This window comes from Gallinula chloropus (genome assembly GCF_964237585.1).
Source record: "Gallinula chloropus genome assembly, chromosome: 4".
Lineage (NCBI taxonomy): Eukaryota > Metazoa > Chordata > Aves > Gruiformes > Rallidae > Gallinula > Gallinula chloropus.
In genome coordinates this window covers 71,911,828-71,935,119 of record NC_140088.1, presented here as the reverse complement: position 1 = coordinate 71,935,119, position 23,292 = coordinate 71,911,828, and the positions used below count along the sequence as shown (strand labels likewise).

The following is a 23,292-nucleotide window of genomic DNA, read 5'->3' as shown; positions in this document are numbered from 1 at the left end:
TTCCAGAAATAGGACTAAGTGTAAAAAAACCAACCTGAAACACCTCATTCTGCCTGAGGAAGTGTTGCTCTGAAGATACATTACAGAAGTCCCACTGAGACATGATGGTGGCTATGCAGACAATTAGCTATCTAGGCTATCAAAGTATTTATTGTTCAGCCACTAGCTGAAAACCACTGTTTAATGTCCTTACTGGAACTCTTTTAATCATGTTCTTTTCATGGCATGGTTACCACTAATGAAATTCATTCATGACTTCTGGAAGATAGTAACCTTACTAAGTGGCTTAACCTGACTGTATTTAAGATGTTGGAAAGCTTAGAATTCAGCTTCAAAAAACTGTTCTGCTTCATGAAGCAGCATTGATATAAACAGGTACCTTGGGAGATTTACACATTGACATCAGGTTCGTTTCTGTGACACAGAGAAAGGACTTCCATCTAAGTGTGTTGATCCTGGTGTTTTAGCTGCTCAAGGTCTGCCAGAAGCAAGCAAATGAAAACACAGGTATGCCCAAACGCACCACTTCAGGGGGCATGGTGTAAGCTTATTTTAAATAACAAACCCAAACACCAGGAGATTCTCTCTTAGCTATGTTTTTCCAAGGATGTATTGTAAGGAACTTTGTTTATTTTATTATTTTGATAACGCACAAAAATATTTGAAATGCACATCAATAATATTCTCTTGTACAACTCATTGCAACTGATCCCCTTCACTGAAAAAATAATCTTTGAATACTCTGTATTGCATTTTAGAACTTTAACTGGACTTCTTAAAAACAAGCTATTATTCAAAACTGTGTTCACACTTGTCACTCAGTTCAAGACAGTCTTAAAATAAGCAGCATTTTTTATCCTAGTATCGCTTCAACAGTTAATACAGATTTATCTTTGCTATCAGGTTTTACTGAAGACTCGAAAATAAAATTAACTGCAGAAATTAATACAGAACGGAAATGGTTAGACATGGTGTACTGATTTTCTACTGTGCTTTCCCAACAATACAAAACAATAAAAACCAATAAGAACCAGGTAGCTGTTTTATCTGTGGTGTTGTTAAATGTCTCTGCCATGGTAACTTCCACACATTCCCAGCTAACTTGCTTAAATGGCCACTTGAATTGGACTGAAATCCTGGAAAAAAAGAACCTGCATGGGAGTTCTACCACAGTGTCATTTAATATGAAATGGCTTCAGGTAATAATTGAAGAAATGCTACTGCTACAGGTATTCCACTTGGCACGTTTTTCAAGTCAGTCGCAGAAGCACGTGCCAACAGGTAGAAAAAGAAAACCAACAAGGATGCAGAACTATGGCTCCCAAGCAAGCCTGCTACATAGTTTCACCAAAAAATAGCTACTAAAATTAAAAAGTTTATTTTAAATAGAGCCCCATGTTGGATCTGGCCTTCCATTCCTTAAGCAGGTGAGATCTTGTAGGATTCTTGCCTGAATTAAGAACTGTATGATCACTCTTCCCAATAAGCAGTTTCATTTAATATGTGTTTAACTACACAGCAGTGTGTGCTTTTGTGTGTATATGCATGTATATATCCCGATAGGCACTGTATAGCTATATACACAAGGCCAAACTGCAATTAAAGACTTAGACTTTGAAACAGTGTCCTTTTTAAAAAATAAAACTTTATGTTCCTTGAGTTCTGATCTTAGCAGCTACTTCTAATTTGCAAAGTCATCAGGTAGCACAACAGTTTAAATATAAAATTACTAATAAAAATGTAAAAATTGGTATATAGTAGGATACATGGGAGAATGGTGGTAAGTAGTATTTTAGGGTCGTAAGATATTTCTTCCCACAGAGTGTAAGAGTCAAGACTCGCTTCCAGCTGTACCAGTCACACAAAGGCCTTACCTTCATTAGCAAGAATAATGCAACAAACCACTTCCCACAATCGTGTTAATTTTTTTATATATATACACACCTCAACACGCCAATATTGTGCCTTTACAATTTAGCATGTTTTCACCCTTACGCACTCCAGAACTCCAAAGATGAGATTTTTGGGTGCTGCTGTGGATGAGTGATAGCAATGAAAGTGTTAATGTGGTCTTTGGCACCTCAATCTCATTAGTAAAGCAAAGTCCTGCTCCATTTTTAATTTAATAAAAACAAAATCCTGTCAGTGGTGCGTTCTAGTAGCACTGAAGAGTAGAATAGGTCTGTACAGCCTGATAGGAAAACATAGGAAATGGAAATGCATGTGTCTACAATTGTCTTTCCAAATCAATTGCACAGAAACTTGGTCCACTTCTTCAGTTACAGTGTAGTCCTCTTAAGAGCTTTGGTTACAGCATTAATGTTTTGGTTAAAAAAAAACCCAAAAACAGAGCAGATGCTTTCCTTCAGGTAGATTTTTCATTGTCCTCTCCCGTCTTCTGAACCCGTGAATACTTTTTGCATGAAGATTTGAAGCAGCTGGGAGGCCAAGAGATTGGCCAAGAAAAGCTGCAAGGAACAGAGCCTTGCACATTCTTCTCAAAGAAATAAAATATTGGATACCACCACGCTCGAGAGAGAAAATTCGTCTGCGAAGAAACCTTTAAAGTCTGTGTTGGCACAAGCAAGCAGAGAGGAAAAGGAAACAGACAATCAGTTTAGAGCATTTTGATCAGCTACACTGAGTCAAGACAAAATGCAGTTATGTTTGCATACATCTCCACAAAGACAATTAGCCTAGAAAAAATAAAGTACTGACCATATCATAGCCCAGATGCATGCTACAAACAGAGCACCTTGAACACAAAGGGATGCTTTGCTGCTGTGCAAGATTTAAGGAGACTACACGCTCAAGTCTTTCTGAGCATGGTTCCTTTCAGGCATGTCACATTCCCATTGATGACTAGTCACTGAATACTAGATTAATATGGCTTGAGAGCTCTGTTTCTACTTGAAAGTGTTCATAAAACTGCAGTAGGTTTGTTTCCTGAACAATATACTTTCAGGGACATTTACAGAAAAACTGTCTCTAGAATTTTAGTATATTCTAAGTAATTCTGGTTGGTCAGAAATTTTATTGCTAAGGTACTGTTTATTCATAAGCTTAGACAAACAAGGGCTAATCTATGCATCTACTTCAGCAATAAAACATTGAAGTTAAAAAATGTTTTTAAGCCAACATAGCAGGAATTAAAGAGGTAAGTTCATAAAAAAAATAATTGAAGTAACAGGCATAGATCAAAAGAGAACATCTTAACTCATTAAATATTTACTTAAACCACCATGAAGTGAAACTAACTCCCAGCCCAGTTTGTTTAAACTTCGATACAGAACCTCTACTTTTATTTCAAAATTAAAACTCAATTTTGACATTTGAGCAGTATCAACAAATTCAGGCTACACACTAATTCTAAAAGTATCCGCCACTCACCTTTTCATTAGCCATTGAGTGGTACCACCAGAAGAGCCGTGTGGTGATATAGTAAGCAATGATGACATCTACAGTATAGTGTTCATGAGCAACAAGGATACAAATGATGCCAGCAGCACTCATCAGCCAGCAGATTAAGTGATACCACCAGAAATGACGTGGTGAATCTGTGAAAGTAGTGATAAGAAAAAAAGCCATATGTTATTACAGTAATTTACAAAGGGAAGAAGAAAAAAAATTATAAAAAATATTAAGGCTACTAAATTTTTAAACATAACTCATTTATACCAGACTGGTACAAGAACCCTGTTTTGACACAGTAAACAAGACTAAAGAATTATGCAAACTTGCTGAAATGTCCTTATTTCATAAAACGAGCCCAAGATGAGGTGGCAGTTAGAGACAGACAGCCATCACCCATTTTCTAGTTCAATTAAGAAAGTTTTCCAGTTATATCACTTTTAGGGGAAGGGACAGAACAGAAGCAAGACACACACTTCAGTTATTTTACTTGGGAATAGTAACCTCTGCTTGAGTATAGACCGTAGAAAAAGTAAAAACTTGCACTCAAAGTCTAGAATTTATATAACCTGAGCAGAGATCACAGATCAAACAGGAAGAGACACTCTTATTTTAATTCCTAGGTGTTAACTGCTTTGCACAAAGTCTCTGTTCTGTGAAACAATGTACTCCCTGTACAGTATAATATATACCCTGCCATTAAAGATTAACAAGTGGGAGCGAAACTATTCTCCAAAACACATTTAAGCCACTTCAGTAGAAAAGTTCCCCTGACCTTCTTTCCCCATTGAAAAATGCCTTGGGTGTCACAATGACTATTCATAACTTCTGACAGGCTTCATTTCACTCTCAGTAGGAGGTTTTGGCACCCCCCTCTCGTAGCGCAATGGTCAGCTTTCACTTTCACACAACACTGGCAGCCCTAGCCCTAGTAATAGCCTAGCCCTAGTAATTTGAGGGGCCTGTGCAAAATAGTTACTGTAGGACAACTTAAGTTTTGATGCAAGTGTCAAGACAGTAAATTCTTGAGTTCCACAGAACACAGCAGACAGATCTGTGGCTGCTGATTTAAAAGAGGAAAATGTGAAGAAGCCAAGTCATCTCAAGAAGGTGATCAAGTCAGCCACAAGCAAGACAGACATACCAAGGCTAGAAATGTAAAGAACTACTCTGGGGAAAAAAAAGCTGAAGTGCAGGGGAATAAATGAAGAAGCAGAAAAGGATGAGAAAAAAAATACACTAATCCAGAAATAACAATCTCAGAATGAATCTTGTACCAAAGACTTGTGATATGACAAAAGCAGAGAAGAGTACCATAAACAACCTCTAATTCAGAGCAATTATAGAGTTTAAGCCCTTGCTCAGGTAACATTTTGCCAATTCTATGGGAAGCAGAAAAAAGGAAAGCTCTGCATTTCTCATTTGTAGAACACAACTCCACTGAAATATATGCCTAACAATTAGGCAGCAGCCAAAGGGTATCTTACACGAATTTGTGTGGTACAAATCCTCTAACCCATTATGATTCAAGTGCATGAGTTATCCTAGTCCCAAGAATGTCAGTTATCTGCATATTTCCTGCTAATAAAGATATTGCAGAGTATGTGACCATCATTAACCTGCAATAACAAAAGGCAAATGACACTTATATGAGGCTATCTTCTTAATGCCGCTTTGGAAATGTTGATGAGTTACATACACCATTCCCCCACTTTCAAGAAGTGCCCAGGTTTAAGAATCGGTATCTTAAACCACTGTTTGAAGAACATCTCACATGCAGATTAGAAGTTTATCACATTAAAGAGGTGTTTGGTATATAGTGCCTTTTAAGGCAGAATGTAGCACTGTAACAATTCCTTCCCTCAACATTTTATTAAAAGGCAGGCATTTGACTGATTCTGGCTAGTCTTATTTTTGTTCCAGTGAGAATTACATGTTCCCATGAACCATGCTCACATTTGCATAGTTGTGACACAACAGTAGGAGAGAAGGTTCCAATTCTAAACATAGTGAACTGGAAAGGGAACTCCCCACTACATGTTCATGCACAGCCACATTCCCAGGGTAGAAGTATCACTTCCCATGTACCAGATTTAGAAGTTGGTACTTAGTTCTCCAAAGCTTCAATCGATGCTGTGTGTGCAGCACAAATAGATTTTCCCCCATGCCCCACAGCAATGCAAAGCAAAGGAGGAAGCCATAACCACAACTAACACTTCTGCATGCTTGCCAAATTCCTATCAATTTCAAGACGCTTAAGTAAGAGACTCCAGCAGAAGTTATCCAAGGAGCACAAATCAACTTTCCATTGTTTAGATTAAGTAATGCACACTTAAAATAAGTGACATTGCAATGATGCTGTGCCCAAGCCTCAGAAATCCCTTAAAATTTAAGGTATATCAGCCAATCTGCACAGAGCTAGTTTGCTTAAATAACTATAGTATGTTTTACCCAATTTGAATAACCTGTCAATGACTAATGAAACAGCTTGCTTCAATCAACCCATAAACATTTTCTTTACAGATCAGAGTGACATGTCTGGTCAACTAAGTTCTTAAAGCCCACACTACTGATATACTTGTGTTCCTTTTTCTCTCAAAATCATGATCAGTATTTCATACACGTACAGTCTGGGTACAGCTGACCAGGAACTTCTGGAACACAGTAGTTTTACATGCACTTCTATCGTGCGCTTTCCTAGCGCAACAGATCTGAACAAGTAGAGCGCATTGAATATACCATCACTTACACTCTTTGATGAACAGGTAAATGAGCGTTAATACCACAGTGTGACCACTGAACAGGAAGTCTCCACACAGGATATGTGATCCAGTTATGGACAGACCACCACCAGAAATCAGCCGCAGGATCCTCTGAACCTTTGCCTGAGAATCCCCATTCAACTAGAACATCAAAAAAAGTACAAAAAAAAGAAGTTTAAGATACACCATAAGTGACTGAAGCAAACTTCTTGCCCAAACACAGGTGGGGCCAGGAAGAAAAGGACATAGATTATCCTCATTTTCTTTGGCTTTCTTTCATCTATTCTTAAACAAATAAGCATTGGTATCAAAGTTGACAAGTGCTAAAGATCAGCTTGATAACACTAACAGTCTGTCTATGCTTTCCCAGGCTATTTTAAAATACACATAGTACAAGAATGAAATGCAGAATACACTGAAGGTAAACATTAAGAATTTTAATGTCAGGCATCTTTGATGGAATGTATAAAAACACATTCAGAACCAGCTGCCACACAGTGCAGCCTTGTGTACAACTTCAGTCATTCTGTTCAGAGCTCAGGAATGTTTCTACAGGACAAAAGCCTCAAATCTGCTTAATTTCAGATTTGATTACAAACTCAGTCAGAGCTTCACTCAGATTTAGAAGATTTTTTTTTTTTTTAAGGCATGCACTAGGATCAACTTTTGATTTCTTATAGATACTAAGCAAACACTCAGTTTCACCTAGCTGTTTAAAGATTAACTCTGGAAAAACCCAAACAAGATAAAGGGATAACTGAGTTCCCATAGTCAGAAAAACATTCACATGGGACAAAAAGGAGAAATCCAGAAGAGTTATCAAATTTTTCCAAAATTCATGTTCTAGTACTAGCAAAATGCACTTTCAGTAACATGCAAGTCTTCCTTCACTTACCCCTTCCCATTCCACAATGTACATTTCTCTACACATTCTCCAAGCTACAACCCAGTTGAGTCTTTACAATAAGAATACTTGAATAAAGCTTTTTATCACATAGATACTGATTCCCAAGAAAAGTAGTTCATCCACTCTGTTCCTAATTTGTCCCAATGTGAAAGATTAAGACTGAACAAACATGATGCTGTATCTCAAGACCTATGAGACCCTACACAAGAAGTAACAAGTTTATTCCCCCAAGTAAACTTGCAATATTTTTAGACTTCAAAATGCTTGTCCTCAGTGCACAAGCTGTTTCTTACTCTCTGAAGTGCACTGTTCTTTCAGTGCAGCCAACAAGATGCAATTTGTTCCAAGGCAATTATATGTTTACAGCTTATTAGCAACCTGAAATGGCTGTAACAATTCTTTTGTGCCACCTAATTACACTGCCACAAAACTTACATGTTCTTGAAGAAATATTAGCATGTACATGTTTCTATATGTATCAGCTTATTTAAATAGCTGAAACTTAGTCATTTATGTAAGTTTTCGGGTTGGAAGCAGGGACAAGCAAACGACCGGGTGTTGCGATAACTTGACATAATGAAAGAAACAGTGCAAAGCCTGCAACAACTTTGTGTTGGGGGTTGTTTTTTGTAAAGGATACTGCAACACAAACTTGTGTATAAGCCTATGAATTACAATAGTGACCTTTGGTATCAGACCACATAAGAAAAAAAATACTGCTGCAGCACAAGAGTGATTGGCTTGAGCCTGAGAAACAAGTTTACTCATTTGGTAGCAGCACTATTTCAACATAGGCACTCTCCCTTCAGCATCTGAACTGCAGCAACAGCTTGAGGCTCTTCCTGCATCACAGTCAGCATCACACGTCTCTTGGGTTTTCACGAACAAGGTTTCTGAAGATGTCAACTGAAAGCAAGTTGTGATTTACTAACACCTGGAACATCATATTCTGTTAGTTCTCATGAACCACAAGGACTTGGGCAGAGACTAAAGCAAGAATTAGGGAGCAAAGGCTCTTACCTTTGGTGCACACTGAAAATGCATTCCAGGCACAGGTAAGGTGGTAACATACATGGTAATACAGCGGTATAGATATAAAGTTCCTATGATAAAAAAGAACCTGCGGCCCACTATCGACCTGAAAGTAAAATAAAGGAGGAAAAAGATTGAGTTAAAATATAACTGTTACAGAGCTCTAGTTTTATTATAAAGCTAAATCCCTAACTTGAACGAGCAGCTCTATCTCCCACTCTTCACCACACGCTTCTAAGTGAAACACTGAAGTCTTTCCTTCAGATTTTAGTTTTGCTAGCTCATAACAGTATGTAACTACCACAAAGCTCCCAGCAAAGCTATCTAACCAATTTCACATTGCCTTGGCCTAACCTAGGTATTCAGTTGGGCACAGGTCTCCAACTCAGTGGCTTTCTCTCTAGTCCCATATGATACTCATGTACTAGACTTAAATATGTACAGGTTAAGCAAATAAAAACAAAGGAAAAAGCTTCTAGCCTAGCTTCAGAGGACAGTGGGTTTCTCAGATTTGCATGAGATTTTTTACACATCATCATGATTTCCTCTGTTTACTGACAGTGATGTTTAAACACACTTTCAGAAGCCCAGCCTCAGAATAAATTGACTAGTACCACAAAAGTGTCAAACTCAGATTTACTGGGTAATGTCTTTTAATCAGGAGAAACCTAAGTTTCTATACCCAGCAGAAATAGTGGAATATTTTCCAAGCAATTTTTTTCTATTTTTCATGCCAGCTCTAGTCTACAATATTGCTACAGATTCTCCCCTAAGATTTCTTCTACCCAAAGTGAATGAAGAAAAACAATGTTCTGTAAACATACAACAGAAAAAAAATAAAGCTACTTACTTGTATCTAAGAAACAACCACTGGAATATCCATAATCCAACTAGTATCATTCCATTTATTTCTGATACAGAAAAAGCCCATTTCACACGATCAATGTAATCAAAAAATTTGTCAGGCAAGGGAGGGCTTAGCTCCTTTGGAGGTACTCTCTCATGGACCACAGTGATCATGACAGTTGTTAGAATCAAATTGAAGAGAGCATAGACAAAAGCAATGCCTGTTTTCCACCATTCCAGAGGAAATTTGTTCCTAGACTCCGCAGGCATAGCAATCTGGATGTAATCAGGGTATTTCTTTGTTGTTTTTCGTAAGCCATTAGACAAGCCCTTTGGTTTGCTAGTGCCATTTTTGTTCTCTTCACTGACTGAGAGAGTAGGTCGTGAGTAGCCACTAGAAGTCTCATTGTTTTGACCCTCCATATGTTCTTCGAGCTTTGCTGTCTCAATGGTATTCATTCCCAAACCGTACAGCCAAATCTGCTTTATTGGTGACCAATTCCTGGGCTCTCTTACTCCAAGTCAAGTGTTCTTGTTCCTAGGTGATTCCGACTTCTGTAAAACTCTAAAACGTGTCCATCGTGCTTTCACTATTCATATACTGTAAAGCAAGTCATGAAGACAAATCTTTCTTTCCTCTAGAACTGTATCATCTGGAAAAAAATCCACAAAACAAAAATGCAGATACTGAGAACCATCAGAATTAGTAAGGTGACTCTGAACAATGCATATTCATTGAACATGCATATTGCAAGGTCCTTCCAAACCTACTTACATATACAGTCAAAAGGCAAACTAGAGGCAGGTGGTTACTATGAAATAAATCAAGCCAGTTCCTAATGAGTAACTTGATGAGTCTCCAATCAGTTTAGCAACTAGTAACAACTTAAGCTTTTTAAAAAAAAAAATCCCAACAAAATCCACATACTTTAATGACAACACTGGCTTTATGAGTTATCAGAATTAAGACTAATCCACATTTGCACTCCATACAAAGTATCTCCTTCTTGACCCCAGGGCTGCTACAGATATTAACATGGTTACTCCATATGGATCAGGTAATCCTGTTAGTCCAGGTGATAGGACACAAAATAGAAGAGCACTACACAATTTGATTTTGTAAGGTCTAAAGTAATTTAGATTTATCAAGATAAATCTACTTGATGGACAGCCCCATTAAATTTTCTTGGATCTAAATGTTTATTTCCATCAAAAGAGTATAAAAGCATATCCATAAGGCTACTATACTATCTGCTAAATTGTCTGAAATTTGAAAGAACGTCTGGACTAGATTTTTAGGTACTGTTATATGTAGAACAGACTACAAAAGGACCTGTATTTGTCCTGTAGCTACTTAGAAATATGTCTCAGTAGATGACTTTTTTTTTTAAACAGGAACACTTAGCAGGATTATTGCACAGGATTTATTTCAGGCTGCACCTGTCAATTCAATAAAATGTCATTAGAAAAAATAGATAAGGACATGTTTTACAACATTTTTTACAAAAAGAATGAAATTCACTTCTACAGAACTGACATTGCTCTAGCTGAAACACAGGCCATACTCCCCCCGCCCCCCCATCCCCTTGCCCCCATGTCTAAAGTTTTGGGAAGCCACTTACTGTAGTGGAGATGCACTTATTTTTATTACTCCTTTGCTCCTGTGGTGAAAGTAGTATTACTGTATACGAAGCATTCACTAGTTATCTGTGAATTTTAGCTCTCTCTTTAATTGTTCCCCTAAGAGAAGTTCAACACCACCACAAGTCTCTGCATGCCAAGGTGGGCTGCCTCAGTTTGCCATCCTGTATGTACAATTAAATCATCATGTTGGAAACTACAGCTGCCAATCTCCCTAATCAAACATCACAAAACCTGGCTTGAGAGAACAACCTACTTAGGTAAAAACCTGTCCAGAAACCGATCTCCTGATAGCAAGGACAATTTCAAACCAAAACAGCCTGGAAAGCTGGCTGTTTGTGTTTTGGCTCCTCCCCTCTCACTCTCCCTCAGAGAAGACATTTGACGTGGTCAGCCTGTAAATCCCACCAATTTCCTAGCTGCTGCTCTTACTGCTGAAAGAGAAGGGGTAAAGGTTCAAATCACAAATAAGTGAGATTCATACAAGTAACACTGAAATAACCAAGAAGCATTTCTAAATTAACCTCTCTACAGTGTTTCTGAAGTCTAATCAACAAGTGTATGAAAACAAACAAATGCAAAACACCAGAACAACACTACACACAGGAAACCAAGCAGGGCTTTCACCCCCCATTTCCCTTTCTTTTTCAACCCCTTCACAAGAGCTGTTTGGAATATGCAGAAGCTAAATGATGAATTTACACTTCAGAGATGAAGGTCCCCAAAGTGAACAAAGTGTGCCTTAAACATCTGCAAGCACAAGCAAAGGGATTGCCTAAGCACTCACTCAGCAAAACCCAGCATTCTCATGGAAAGATAAAAGCAGCAGGGGAAACCAAGACCACCAACCCATGGACCATATATTGAAGAAACCCACCAACTCAAAACTTCCCTTTTTAGCATATGTGCTAATTTACATAAGAAAAGGAGCCTAATTTACATATGATGCCACTTGTGCAAATGCTATCAGAAGCCACCAGAATAAAGAAACAGACTTGTGGATTGTTGCTTCACAACGAACACCCCAGCTGGCAGAACAGCTGGATCCAGGGCTGGTGATCTCTCCTTTTCCTCAAAACTGCTAAAGTAATGCAAGGCTGACCTTGGTTCCCTATAAAGCCACATAGCTCAAACAGATCTAACAATGAGGCTGCCAACGTTAACAGTACATTTGTTCTCCATGTTCCTATTGAAGTTAACATTTGTGTACAGACCTTAAGCGTTGTCTCACTTGAATTCCAACAAAGGGAATTGGAAAGCGAGAGTCACCTTGCCCTCCTTTTGGACCAGGACATGACACTCCCAAATAAAAACCACCACCAACACCCAAGAAAACAAGCCATGACTTCAGATGCCTTTTCCTCTCTTACTGAAGCTGAAAACTCTGCTACCCTAGGAGACTGGGATGTTTAACCTAGCACCCAGGCAATGACTTATCTGATGCTTCCTATAGATAAAACTGTAGAACAGCTTTTCAACTGCCATAAATCCTTTTCTCAATGCACACTCTTCTATTCACTGTGTCTACTAAAGACAAGCATGACAAAATGCTTAAGGGACAGTATAGAAAAAACTGAATCTAATTGCTAAAGTTTTGGAACACCAGTCAACCAGGGACTCAGCTAAATCAAGACCCTTCTTCTCAACATGATATACATAGCAGTCACTGATGTAAAGAACTGCAATCAAAACATGATGTACTTTATCTCCTGTGCTGATGAAACATTAGAATCATGCATTTACTGAAGGACAGACAGCATCACAGTAAGGAGGAAATAACTAATGTTGCTACTATTAAAACTATTAGTTAAGTATTTAACACCACTAGTAATAGAAGTATAAGGAAGATCCCCCCACCACCACCACCCTCCCAGATATTTAATGACAATCAAACAAGCCTTAAAGATCAAAGGGCATATGAACTACAGATGAACAATAACGAGCTTGCAGGAAAGAGTTGTTTTCCTTCCTGGTACTTTTAAATGGATTGTAAGGCATATTGATCTACCATTTCTAATGGCTCATCACAATTATTTCAAGCAGAGTGCATGCTGTGGTCAAAACTTTGTTTACATTGATAGTTCAAGGTGCTATATATCATCTGATCTGTGACCTGTAAAAACACAGAGGGTTTACTTTATTATACCTTTTCAACCTGTTTCTCCCTTGTTCCAGAAGAAAGCAGGAGCTGTACTGATGGAAGAGAAAAAACCCACAACTCTGCTTAAAACTTTCAGGCCCTTGCTGCCAATCTCACTAGCCAGAGGAATGACAGATACAGAGCACGAACAGCCTAATTATCCTCTGTTACAAGCTGTAAAAGAAAATCCCCCAAGTACTTGGGCTTTTCTACTTGCCAAGTCTGTGCTCCTAATTCATATACCCACTCAAGTCCCCATGAGGGGTGTGTTCCTTTTAGATCCCATGTTGTCCTTAACGTTAATTTAGGTAAAATATCCTACTGCTTCTTTTGTTGAATCGGGAAAGCCTCCATACCAAAACCAGTAGATTTCCATAAACTACCTAGTAGTATGCCTTAGACCTCCTCAGTAACAGGCTGCAACACCCAGTTGTGTCCATCTTGCCAACATCTAGAGTGTAAAATCACACCTAATTGTTCTGAGCTATGGAACATCCACAGGGAGAGTCTCAAAGACTCACACAAAATTGGCCAAGTAACCCAAAAGGATAAATAAAATTCCTGTAAAGGATACACTCAGATTTTAGGGAAAAGGTTTTATTTCTGGAGTCACTTCAATACCTTCTAAAAATAGACACATATGCTCATCAAGGTGCAGACCTTCTTATGGAATCATAGAATATGTAAGGTTGGAAAGGACCTTTAGAGTTCATCTAGTCCAACCCCCCTGCAGTAAGCAGGGACATCTTCACTAGATCAGCTTGCTCAGAGCCCCATCAAGCCTGACCTTGAATGTTTCCAGGGATGGAGCCACTACTACCTCTCTGGGCAATGTATGCCAGTAATGTACCACCAGCAATGACACAACAAGAGTTGTAATTGCCACAAGGAACAACACATTTCAAGGAAAAACTTAAGTGACAGATACACCAAGACAGCAGTGGTTCTGTTTATTCTGAGCTTCTATGTGCTCCCATGCAAACAGCTCCTTCAGTTTTCCACATCCCATTTGACTGTCATTATAAAGAGACTAGTTGGCTTGGGGTACAAATTTCAGGCAAATGTTAAAAAGCACGTCTACATTTGGCTCTTTATGCTAGAACTTAAGAGCAGTTTTATTTAGCTTGTTAGTCATCTGTTTTTCACATAAAGGTCATTTTCACATGAAGTTAGCTCGCAATCAGCGTTTCTCATCCAGTATTTGGAACTTCTGTAACATTTCTCAAATAGGCTTCCATAGTTTATGTAGGACTGAATAGTCTCACCTTCCAAGTAGTTACTAATGTGTTGTTCCAAATATGAACAATACTGCTGGAGCAAGAGTGTCTAAAACAGCAAGACTGTTCTTCTCTGATGTTAAGGAAAGGCACATACTCATATACAAAATCAAGGAGGTCTCTAGGCAGTAATATTTTTAAACCTCATTTGCTTTTGTTATGGTTGGCTCAAGCATTTGATACTTATATTCTTATATTTGGTAGCTGCAGAAGAATCTGAAAATGAAGTACTACAGAAGGAGTTATGCAACTGGAGATAATACGATACCATAAAACTTCTTATCACATTATCTATATTGCAGTTAGCAGGAAACAGGTGTAGCTGGTTTGTATGTTCTTCAGTCTGATTTTTAAGACACCTGTAAGGCCAGAACTAGGAAAGAAGCTGGGTAGCATCCTTTTTTCATTGCTGCTAAGGTAGCAGACTGGCTTTTGGGGATTTCTCTATTTTTTAAAAAGCATTTGAGGTCTTAATTTCTTTTTATAATATCCCTTCTTCCATGCTGTATGTATGCCTCAGAGCATGTAGACCACTGGGGGGAAATAAAAGGAAACCACCCCAAAACCAACTCTTAAAACAGATCTGAGCAATGAATAATTAGGTATGCAGAAACAGGACTGAGTTTAAACAGGTTCGCTTACAGCTTCTACTTCCCTGCAGTAAAAATATTTCCCAGACCTGTGTTCATCTTTCAACTGTACAGTGTTTATGCCTACAATATATAAACACATGAAGTTAATTATGTAAAAGTTACAAGTTTATCTACAGTCTCTAATAGGCTGCAAACATATTTCTTGCCTATGTGATGAAGTAAGAAAGCTGTATTACAGAAGCACCATTAAATCAAATGCTCTCAGATTGCAGATTATCATGTTATAAAAATTTAAATTTGTTGCAAGTGACAAAAAGCATTAGCTACTTACCTTGTATAAAGTTATTTTCAACAGAAATAGAGCAGGTACTCCCTCTACCCCTTGAGATGGGGATCTTTCAGTGTTCTCATTTAGGATTACTAGTGTACCAAGAGAAGCTGTTATTCCTGAATCCCTACACTTACCCAAACAGAGAGAAAGCTGATCAAGGGTACCGATTATTTATTTGTACAACCCAAATTTTACCAATTCTGTGGAATTGTTTAGCTGGGGTTTTTCCACACCTCTTACAAGCATAAAGGATATTAGTTTCTATTTTCCTATCATTTAGTGTTCAGTGTGGCCCACAGAAGTGCTAGGTTTTTCAAACAGGATGTCCCAAAAGCACAACATATATTCATGCCCAAATACATGTAAATAACGTCAATTGTAAATAAAATATATCTATTTTTTCTTCTTGAAGAATACTCACCAGGACACCAGTGAGTATCTGAGCAAGAAACAAAAATACCTTTGAGCTCTTTTATCACTCTGAACACTGCTGAGCAGCTTTGACTTAATCATGAACTGTTCAACTGTCTGGTCCCCAGACCCCAAAGGATCATATTTGGTGACTAGAGTGATGTCCTTTAAAGCTGCTTCCTTAGGCTTAGATTTTTCTCTCTTGGTTATTTACTCTTATCTTTCAAGAGCCAAGGTCACAGCATCTGTTAAATGGCAATTATCTGTTATCTTTTAGTGCTAGACCAACTCATTCTTGCAATAAACCACATGCATAAACTGAGACACCTTTATTTATAGCTTATCAGTCTTTCCTAAAGCAGTCTTTCCTAAGAGGTTTTGAGAATTGTCAGTCTTATCTGCAGAATCAGAAGCATTAACAGAAAAAAACCCAGTTTAGAACAAACCTCAGGTCTCTGTGCCCCTGGCCAGATTAGCTAATGCCTCGGGGTTGGTTGCTCACTGCCTCGCCAAGCAGCTTGTTCCACTGCACGGCCATTCTCACAGATAAAGGGCTTTTTGTGTGTGGGTGTGTTTTAAATCTACTATTTTGTACAGTATCCCTTGCATCTCGTCCTCCCACCACTGTACAGAGCTTCCCCCGATGTCCCTGATGACGCCCTCGCAGGTACCAAAGGGCTACTGGTAGGTCCCCCCAGCCACCTTTTCTTCAGGCTGAAGCAGCCCAGCTGCCCCAGCCCCCACTGCACAGCCCTCCAGCCTCCTGACCACCTCAACGGTCCCTCCAACAGGTTTTCTTCCAGTTTGTGTTTCATCTGGATAAAAGACCCAAACTCGAGCACAGTACCCTAGGTACAGATAAGTATCACTAAGCAGAGAGAAACAGCCACTTCCCTGTAAATACTGGCTGTGCTCCTGTTCAGTACAGCTCAGGAGAGCATTGGCTGCCTTCACTGACCACGCATGTTGCTAAATCCCTTTCCAAGGGAGCCGAAAGAAATACTGCCCTTTTTCCAGCAGGCTAAAGGCTCCCTCACTACTTCACTCCAGAAAAATGAGATTAAGTCTTCCTCCTACTTAATATGTCCTCTCCAAAGTGAGCCTGCATTTGTATTTCAGATCCAGACATAAAAGTGTGCTAACCTGCATTGACACTTAAGTGCTGAATCATTTGCTTTTGATTAAACACAAAAAATGGTTCTCTATCACTGCATGTTTTGTAGCACTGCAAAGAAACACGAGGAAAAACGGATGTAAGCCCAACTTATTAAAAATTGCAGTTATAAGCACTCTACAAAGAGTGGAAGTCACTGCACTACCTCAGTCTTACCAGGCAAAATAATTCTGAAGCAGTGCCAAGAGAAACCTCAGGATCACCAGGCTTAGGAAGCTTGCTGTCAGAGCTTTTCACTGCCAATTGCTTTCACTCTGCTATAGCTTCGCAGACCCTGTAGAAGAACCACTGTTCAAAAGCAAGCTTCTTCTCAAAGAGGCAGCAAGGTTTGAGAGGCTCGCAGCACTTCAGACACCCCAACGCGCCCTCTCTGACTCACAGGGAAGTAACCGATCACAGGCTGCAGGGTGTGGAGCCCGACGCAGAAGGCAGCAATGTTTTAACCGTGTTGTGAAATGCCCCCTGTAACTAGGTGGAGCAAAGTCTGTGCTTTACAATGGAAAGTCAGACCCAGAGATTAGTCACCACTTTCAGTAAAGGGTAGTGAGGAATCATGGTCATTAATGTGTACTTTAAAGTGACTCTGCTACAGCTTATCAGCCATCAGGCAGCTGGAAGAGGAAGTCACATTCTTAAATTTATCTGTGATACACCCTAAAAATATTTGGGTAATCAAGATAATGCCTGTCAATTTTCTCCCCTGTGTTACTCCCAAAGAGAACTAGTGCCAACTCCAAAATAAGAGATCTTCTTTATGAGCACCATCTCTAATATTTCCTGCAGCATCAGAGGACAATACAATATTACTGGGTAATAAGGAATAAACACACAAGTTGTACAACCCACAGAAATGCTTTAGTAGCACTTAAGTTTACACTGAGGTGCCTACCTCATAACTCACATGGTACATCAGCCCTTCCAAGGCACATGGCATTAGAAACAACCATTAACTAATCCTTATCTAGTGACAGCAGAAAGATGCTACATAAATTCTTAGGATGTGGCATATTTAAAGCTGGGTAGTATCATGCTATAAGCTAGTTTCACATATCCCTCAGTTCAATGGGCACACTACAAATTATGGAGGTCTACCTGAGAGGACAATTGATGTGTTCAGAGGTTCAAGCAATGAAAATGTTATTTCAGAAACTAAAAATCCAACACCCCCCTCCCCCAACTTCGGGTATCCTGTCACATATCCTGATTAACGTTTTACCCTCTGTGTCAACACCAAAAATCCTAGCACGTTACACATTGCCAAACTGGGAAAGAGTCACTTCTGCTCTCTGCCCCCCGGAAACCCCTAGATAGTTTTCAGCTTGCTCAACTCTGATGCACCCTCAACTATAGAGGGTAAACACAGACTGGCTGAAACTGATCACGAAACATGATCTGCTCTACTATTTTGGCCTCCTCCTCTACCTTCTTGTCATAACTACCAGCTTCTAACCTCACCTACCACCCAAGCAGCAACACCACCAGGCTCTCACACATCACAACCAACACCCCCAGTAATAGATGTGAATACTCAGAACTCTTCTTCAAACTATTTGCTCACAGGCTCAGATACCAGATATGTGTCCAACACACACACACTGAATGTTTTTTCTTTTTCAGCTCTTCATGTCACACTTTCAGAAGTGAAACCAGAAAATCTAAGTTAAGACTACCGAGCAATTCAGTGGCTACCTTGATCAACCCAACACAGATGTTGGAACAGCACAGAATCCTTTTATAAATGTAGTATTTGAGCTTCCAGTTTGAAATAGCTAAGATTGTATCAAGTTTCCTATACGCAATTGTTTTTTTCAATTAAATTCTACCCATAAAGTTTAAGCACTACATGGTTAAACCAAGTTTAACCTCCGAATGTAGTCTGATGGTCTTCCCTAAACTTGTTCAAGTGTTCCATTAGCTCAAGGTTCTCTATTAATAGAAGAAAATACTTTCCACATTATGCTGACAAGAAAAAAAACATTTCGTTTTTATATTATTTAATTAGTCAGGGAAGACAACACTGTTTAACTTCAAATCCTAAACACTAAAGTACTATGCACTTCATTTCTGTTTCCATCACAGGCCGATGAATAAAATACACATTTCCTTAGCATTCTGTCTTCTCTCTCTCTGGCACACTATCTCCCTACAACACTGGGTACCACTGTTAAATATGAGAGGACCGTAACAGTGGGACAGGTATAAAATAATTACAAGTATCACCCAAATTCTTTCTGTAGTACCTTTCCCAGACATACTGCTGTTTTCATTTCAGCCTCACCCTTCAGATCAGAAGGGGCCGAGAACAGTAGTAATGGGTTTTTACTGCCCTTCACAGAGATACTATTTACCTCAGTACCTAACTAAACATCTCCAAAACAATTCAAACATGACCATTATTCCCTGCTAAACCTCAGCCTTTGGCAAGAAATATTTTCTGTCCTCTAGAATTCCACAACCCTGCACTAACATGACCACAGTAACAAAATCTTCTTATGCCAAGCCTCTCATGACGCTCAGCGTACAGGCTTTTACCATTCATTTATTTTTCCTCCCCTTCTTATCCCATGTCTTATCCCATGTCCAGCCAGACAATGGAACAATTTGGGAGAGGAAAGGGACTAGCCAGAGTGTGGAAAAGCTTAACTGCAAGGTGATGAGAGTCTATAAATTGTTCTCCCGAAGGACACTGCAGCAGCCAGAATTGCAGCTGCCAAAACTGTTGAAGAGAACAATCTCATCTCTAGAGTGACCAAGACCAGTGGTGTTGTGAATGTGTGCCATGTAACCATGGTATACAGTAAATAAAAGGTGAATTGACTAATTCCACATGTTCAGTTACAAAAATGTAATAAAAGAACTGAGTGTTCAACTAAAAGCAGTGTAATCAGTTTTATGAGAGAATGCAGAACTCTGCAAAACTAGGGCTGAGTATAAACAGTTATTCTGGTCTACAGACTGGTGTCTTAAAGAAGGACAACTGATGAAATATTGCTATTTCTGCTGTGTTCATGCATGAATCTTCCTCAAAAATACCAGGCATGTTTCAGCAACGACAGTTCACATACTGGCTTTATATGTTACTGTCTAAGAGCTAACTGACAATCTGAGAGAATTACTGTCTCGAGCAGAACTTCAAGGCTAGGCACTAGGAGTTTGGATTTCAAGAGCTTTCCTCAACCTAGCTCTACTGCAATTCAGGCCACTTGCTAAGGTGTCTATCCCGCTAGCACAAGGGCTTGCAGAATTAGGCCTCTGCTGCAGTCCACCATTCCAGAAAACACTGCTGCATGGCTATTTTGTGGCTAGAGCCATTCATTGCACATGCATCTGCTATTAACTACACTGAGGAGAGAGCATCATCACCTCGACGTGAATAGGCCAATGCATCCAGCTATCACTGGCACCAATACTAACACATCTGTCCTAGAGAGACCACAAAGGGAAGTCACATTGGGACTTCATCTAGATGGTCAACCATGATAGTTTCACTTTTATCACTTCAAAAAGTAGGTAACTTCAGTTTTATAGCTACATAACAAGTACAGAAGATAAGACTACTTCACAACATGACAATGGCACTATTAAACATGTGAATACCGTGCCCTGCATGACAGACACTGCATAGAAACAGCTCTGCAGGAGCAATTACAGGACTGCAGAAGAGAGGAAAGCCCTCTAGACTAATGAAAACCAATTATGAAGAAAACAAGGACCTGCATACATAAGGCTACAGACTTGCATACATAAGGCTATCTGCATCATACTAATATGTTAATGACAGCAGGGGCAACCCAAGAAGATGGTCTGAAGCTTTCCACACTAATCCCAGCTCATGCAGTCCCTTAAAACTGCTTAATTAAGACCAGACACAAAATGGGGCTGGGTCAGGACTTGCCACAAAAGCGGCCACAAGGAAAGGCATGCTTTATTGAGGTGGAAACAGAAGTGAAGCAGGGATACTGGCAACTCCAGCTCGTTAAGCTGCTCCACTTCCTTCAGTGTAGCAGTAATAATTAGAGGCTTGTTCACAAAAACAGTGCAGGCCATGTTGCAGGTGAATTAATTTTAACTGCATGAGGTACAGTTATCTCTACTGCATTTCTGCATAAATAAAGCGGATCACAAGTTACCGGTGTGTAGGGTGGCTTTTGTTGTTTTGGCTATGTTTAAGAAAAAAAACAAACACACCAGAATTTATCTGAAGTCCCAGGTCCAATCTGTTCTCCCTCCCCCCTTCTAATATTTTTGACTTTTAGGAACGCAGAAAGCCTGTTCGTATCTTCAGTATCTTACTTGAAAAGGGACACAAGAAACAGGTTCTCTATGTAGTGGTGTTAGTATTCCAGCAAAGACTGGGAAGCAAGTCAGCCTGAAAAATCATATCCAGCCCCTGAGTAAAGCTGATTTCCTTTTAAATAAAAGGTAATATTTGTTATGAGCTGCCTTAAGTACTGAATATACAAATGTACCACTCATAAGCAGGAGTGTCACATCTTTCGAGTCAAGACATCTTCCAAATAAAGGGACTGCTGTACTAAAGCATATACTAAAAGTTGTATCATCCTCAACTCTGAAATTGTTCCATTTCAGAGTAATTAACTATCCTTGTCTAAAAAGGACTATTCAGAAAAAGCTCTCAGCTTCCTCATGTCTGAGAATAAGATTTACAAAACACATTTGAACAGAACTGAGACTTACCCAATCCTGCTTCTATGGGGAAACAGCACAAGCCTTGTGATGGCAGAGGCTGTGATCTCTCACCCCGCAAGGAATCAGTCAGGGCAGTCACCTGAAGTGTCCAGGGTCAGAACTCACATAAAATTTCTTAAGCATATTCAGACACCAGAATATTCAATACTTATACACACACTGAGACACTTTCCAGCAAGAACTCAAGTTTCTATCTCAGATGTTGACGGTTGTTAGCAAAGTGGAGACTTCACAGCATGCAATTAAAAAAAAACCCAAAACTAAACAAAAAACCCAACAGGGAACAAGTTACTGTTCAGTTTAACTATGTGAACCATTTACATCACACATACAGTACAGAGTATAAAAATGAGACAAGAAGGTGCTCAACACATCTCCAAACTTGCTCTACAGCAGCAACTCCAGTCTGAACTGTTAGGTAAGAGGCTCAATGTTGTTTAACATGTATCAACATGAAGATATATTTGAAATATATCTTGATCATCTGCAAACATACTTCACAGCCAATCACTCTGTAGGTGCTGTGTGACTAAGAGGTAAACACAGACAAGAAGGTCCTCTCAGCCAAGGCTAGGCTTAAGTTACCTTCAGGCTTTGTGTTTAAACAGTAGGCCAAAAAAGATTAACCAGCTCTGATGCCTTCATCTCTTCAGGAAAAAGGTCCTGTTGAGCTAAAGCATAGGTCAATTAATGAGTGCAACTGTCCTACATGCTTTCCACTCTCCAGATTCACTTATACTGAAGTGTTTTGATCTGTTCCCTCCAACTATGTCTGACATTTTGCTCAGAATGAGTTTGTGTCAATGACTGAGATTAAACAGAGAAACAAGCAGCAGCCACTTCAAAGTTCAAACAATGCCCAAACAATTAAATTCTCAACTAAGAAAGCAGAGATGTGTTTCAGGTGTACAGGTACTTCCAATACACATACCTGGAATTACGAAGTGACACAGCACTGGCAAAAAGAAAAAAGGCTACCTTTGCTCTTTTTTAACTTGGTATACAAACTGCCCTAGACCTACAGGACTCTTTTCATGAAAAGAGGAGATAATGGGTGTGTATACACATTCTGTGTCCATCGAGACCATCTCTTACTCCATTAAATCACATAATTACAAATATACAAGAACATCATATCCTGCAGTTTACAAGCCTTCTGATGAAAGGAGAAAGGCTTGTCACCCTGTTCTAATTGAAAACACTGTAGAATATCACTATGGATGCTTGTATAAATAGAGTTTTCATGTTCCATTCTCAGCAATGCATAACCACATCATAAACTATGTAGTATCAGTCTAACACCTGCTGAGCAATATAAACGATTAAAACCAGAGCAAGGATTTTCATAATAGCTGGTGTTATGGAAGAATAGTAAATATAGTAAGTAGTTCTTGGAGCAAATTATGTGAGGCCCAAGTACAATATTCCTCTTGTAACTGTCCTTATAACTGCAATACAGACTCTGATAACCGACAGGTTTTTTTGCACATCACATGCATCAGTTAAAGTTTTCACCAAACTGTGTTGCATTAAAACGCGTTCTAGAAAGGCTTGCAGTGCTAAAAGCTTTGTGTCTGATTCCACTACAACGGGATGCAGGGCAGAATAGGGAGCAAGTGCACATGCACTCAAAAATGTGGTGGGTAATGTGAAAGAACACAGTTCTAGTGTTTGCCCTTAATGCAGCACAACAGAACAGAGAGGTCCCGCTTTTCTGCGACACTTCTCTGCACCCCAGGCCTCTGAGGAGGAAGTGCTCCCCCTCAGGTATCAGTCATTTGGTACTGAGCTCCTCAATCATAACGACTTTATTCCAAGCCCTAAGGTGTTTACAAGTTTACTTAAAGCTTTCTCCAAGTTCAAATTAAGGAAAAAAAGAAAACAGACCAGAAAGTTTATGGGAAAGTCATCCTGCAGAGTAAAATTCTCTTGTTCAGGTTGTCCAGTACTACAAAGCAATATATAAATGAAAAATACTTCTAGAGCACAAAGCATAATTATTTTGATTTGTTAGAGCTAAAAGCTTTTTCAGCCCCAGCTCTTTTAGCTTTGCTATT

The 23,292-nt window shown here is 39.2% G+C and overlaps 1 protein-coding gene across 1 annotated transcript; it reads right to left on the bottom strand.

Moving 5' to 3' along the window:
• Positions 1 to 1,959: 1,959 nt before the first annotated feature.
• Positions 1,960 to 9,417, bottom strand: SGMS2 (sphingomyelin synthase 2; the record flags this gene model as incomplete). Its single annotated transcript, XM_084264115.1, has 5 exons — positions 1,960 to 2,569; positions 3,391 to 3,557; positions 6,161 to 6,314; positions 8,101 to 8,218; positions 8,963 to 9,417. 5 exons carry the CDS (start codon positions 9,415 to 9,417, stop codon positions 2,366 to 2,368), a joined length of 1,098 nt encoding a protein of 365 aa, XP_084120241.1. The 3' UTR covers positions 1,960 to 2,365.
• Between the last annotated feature and the right edge of the window lie 13,875 nt (positions 9,418 to 23,292).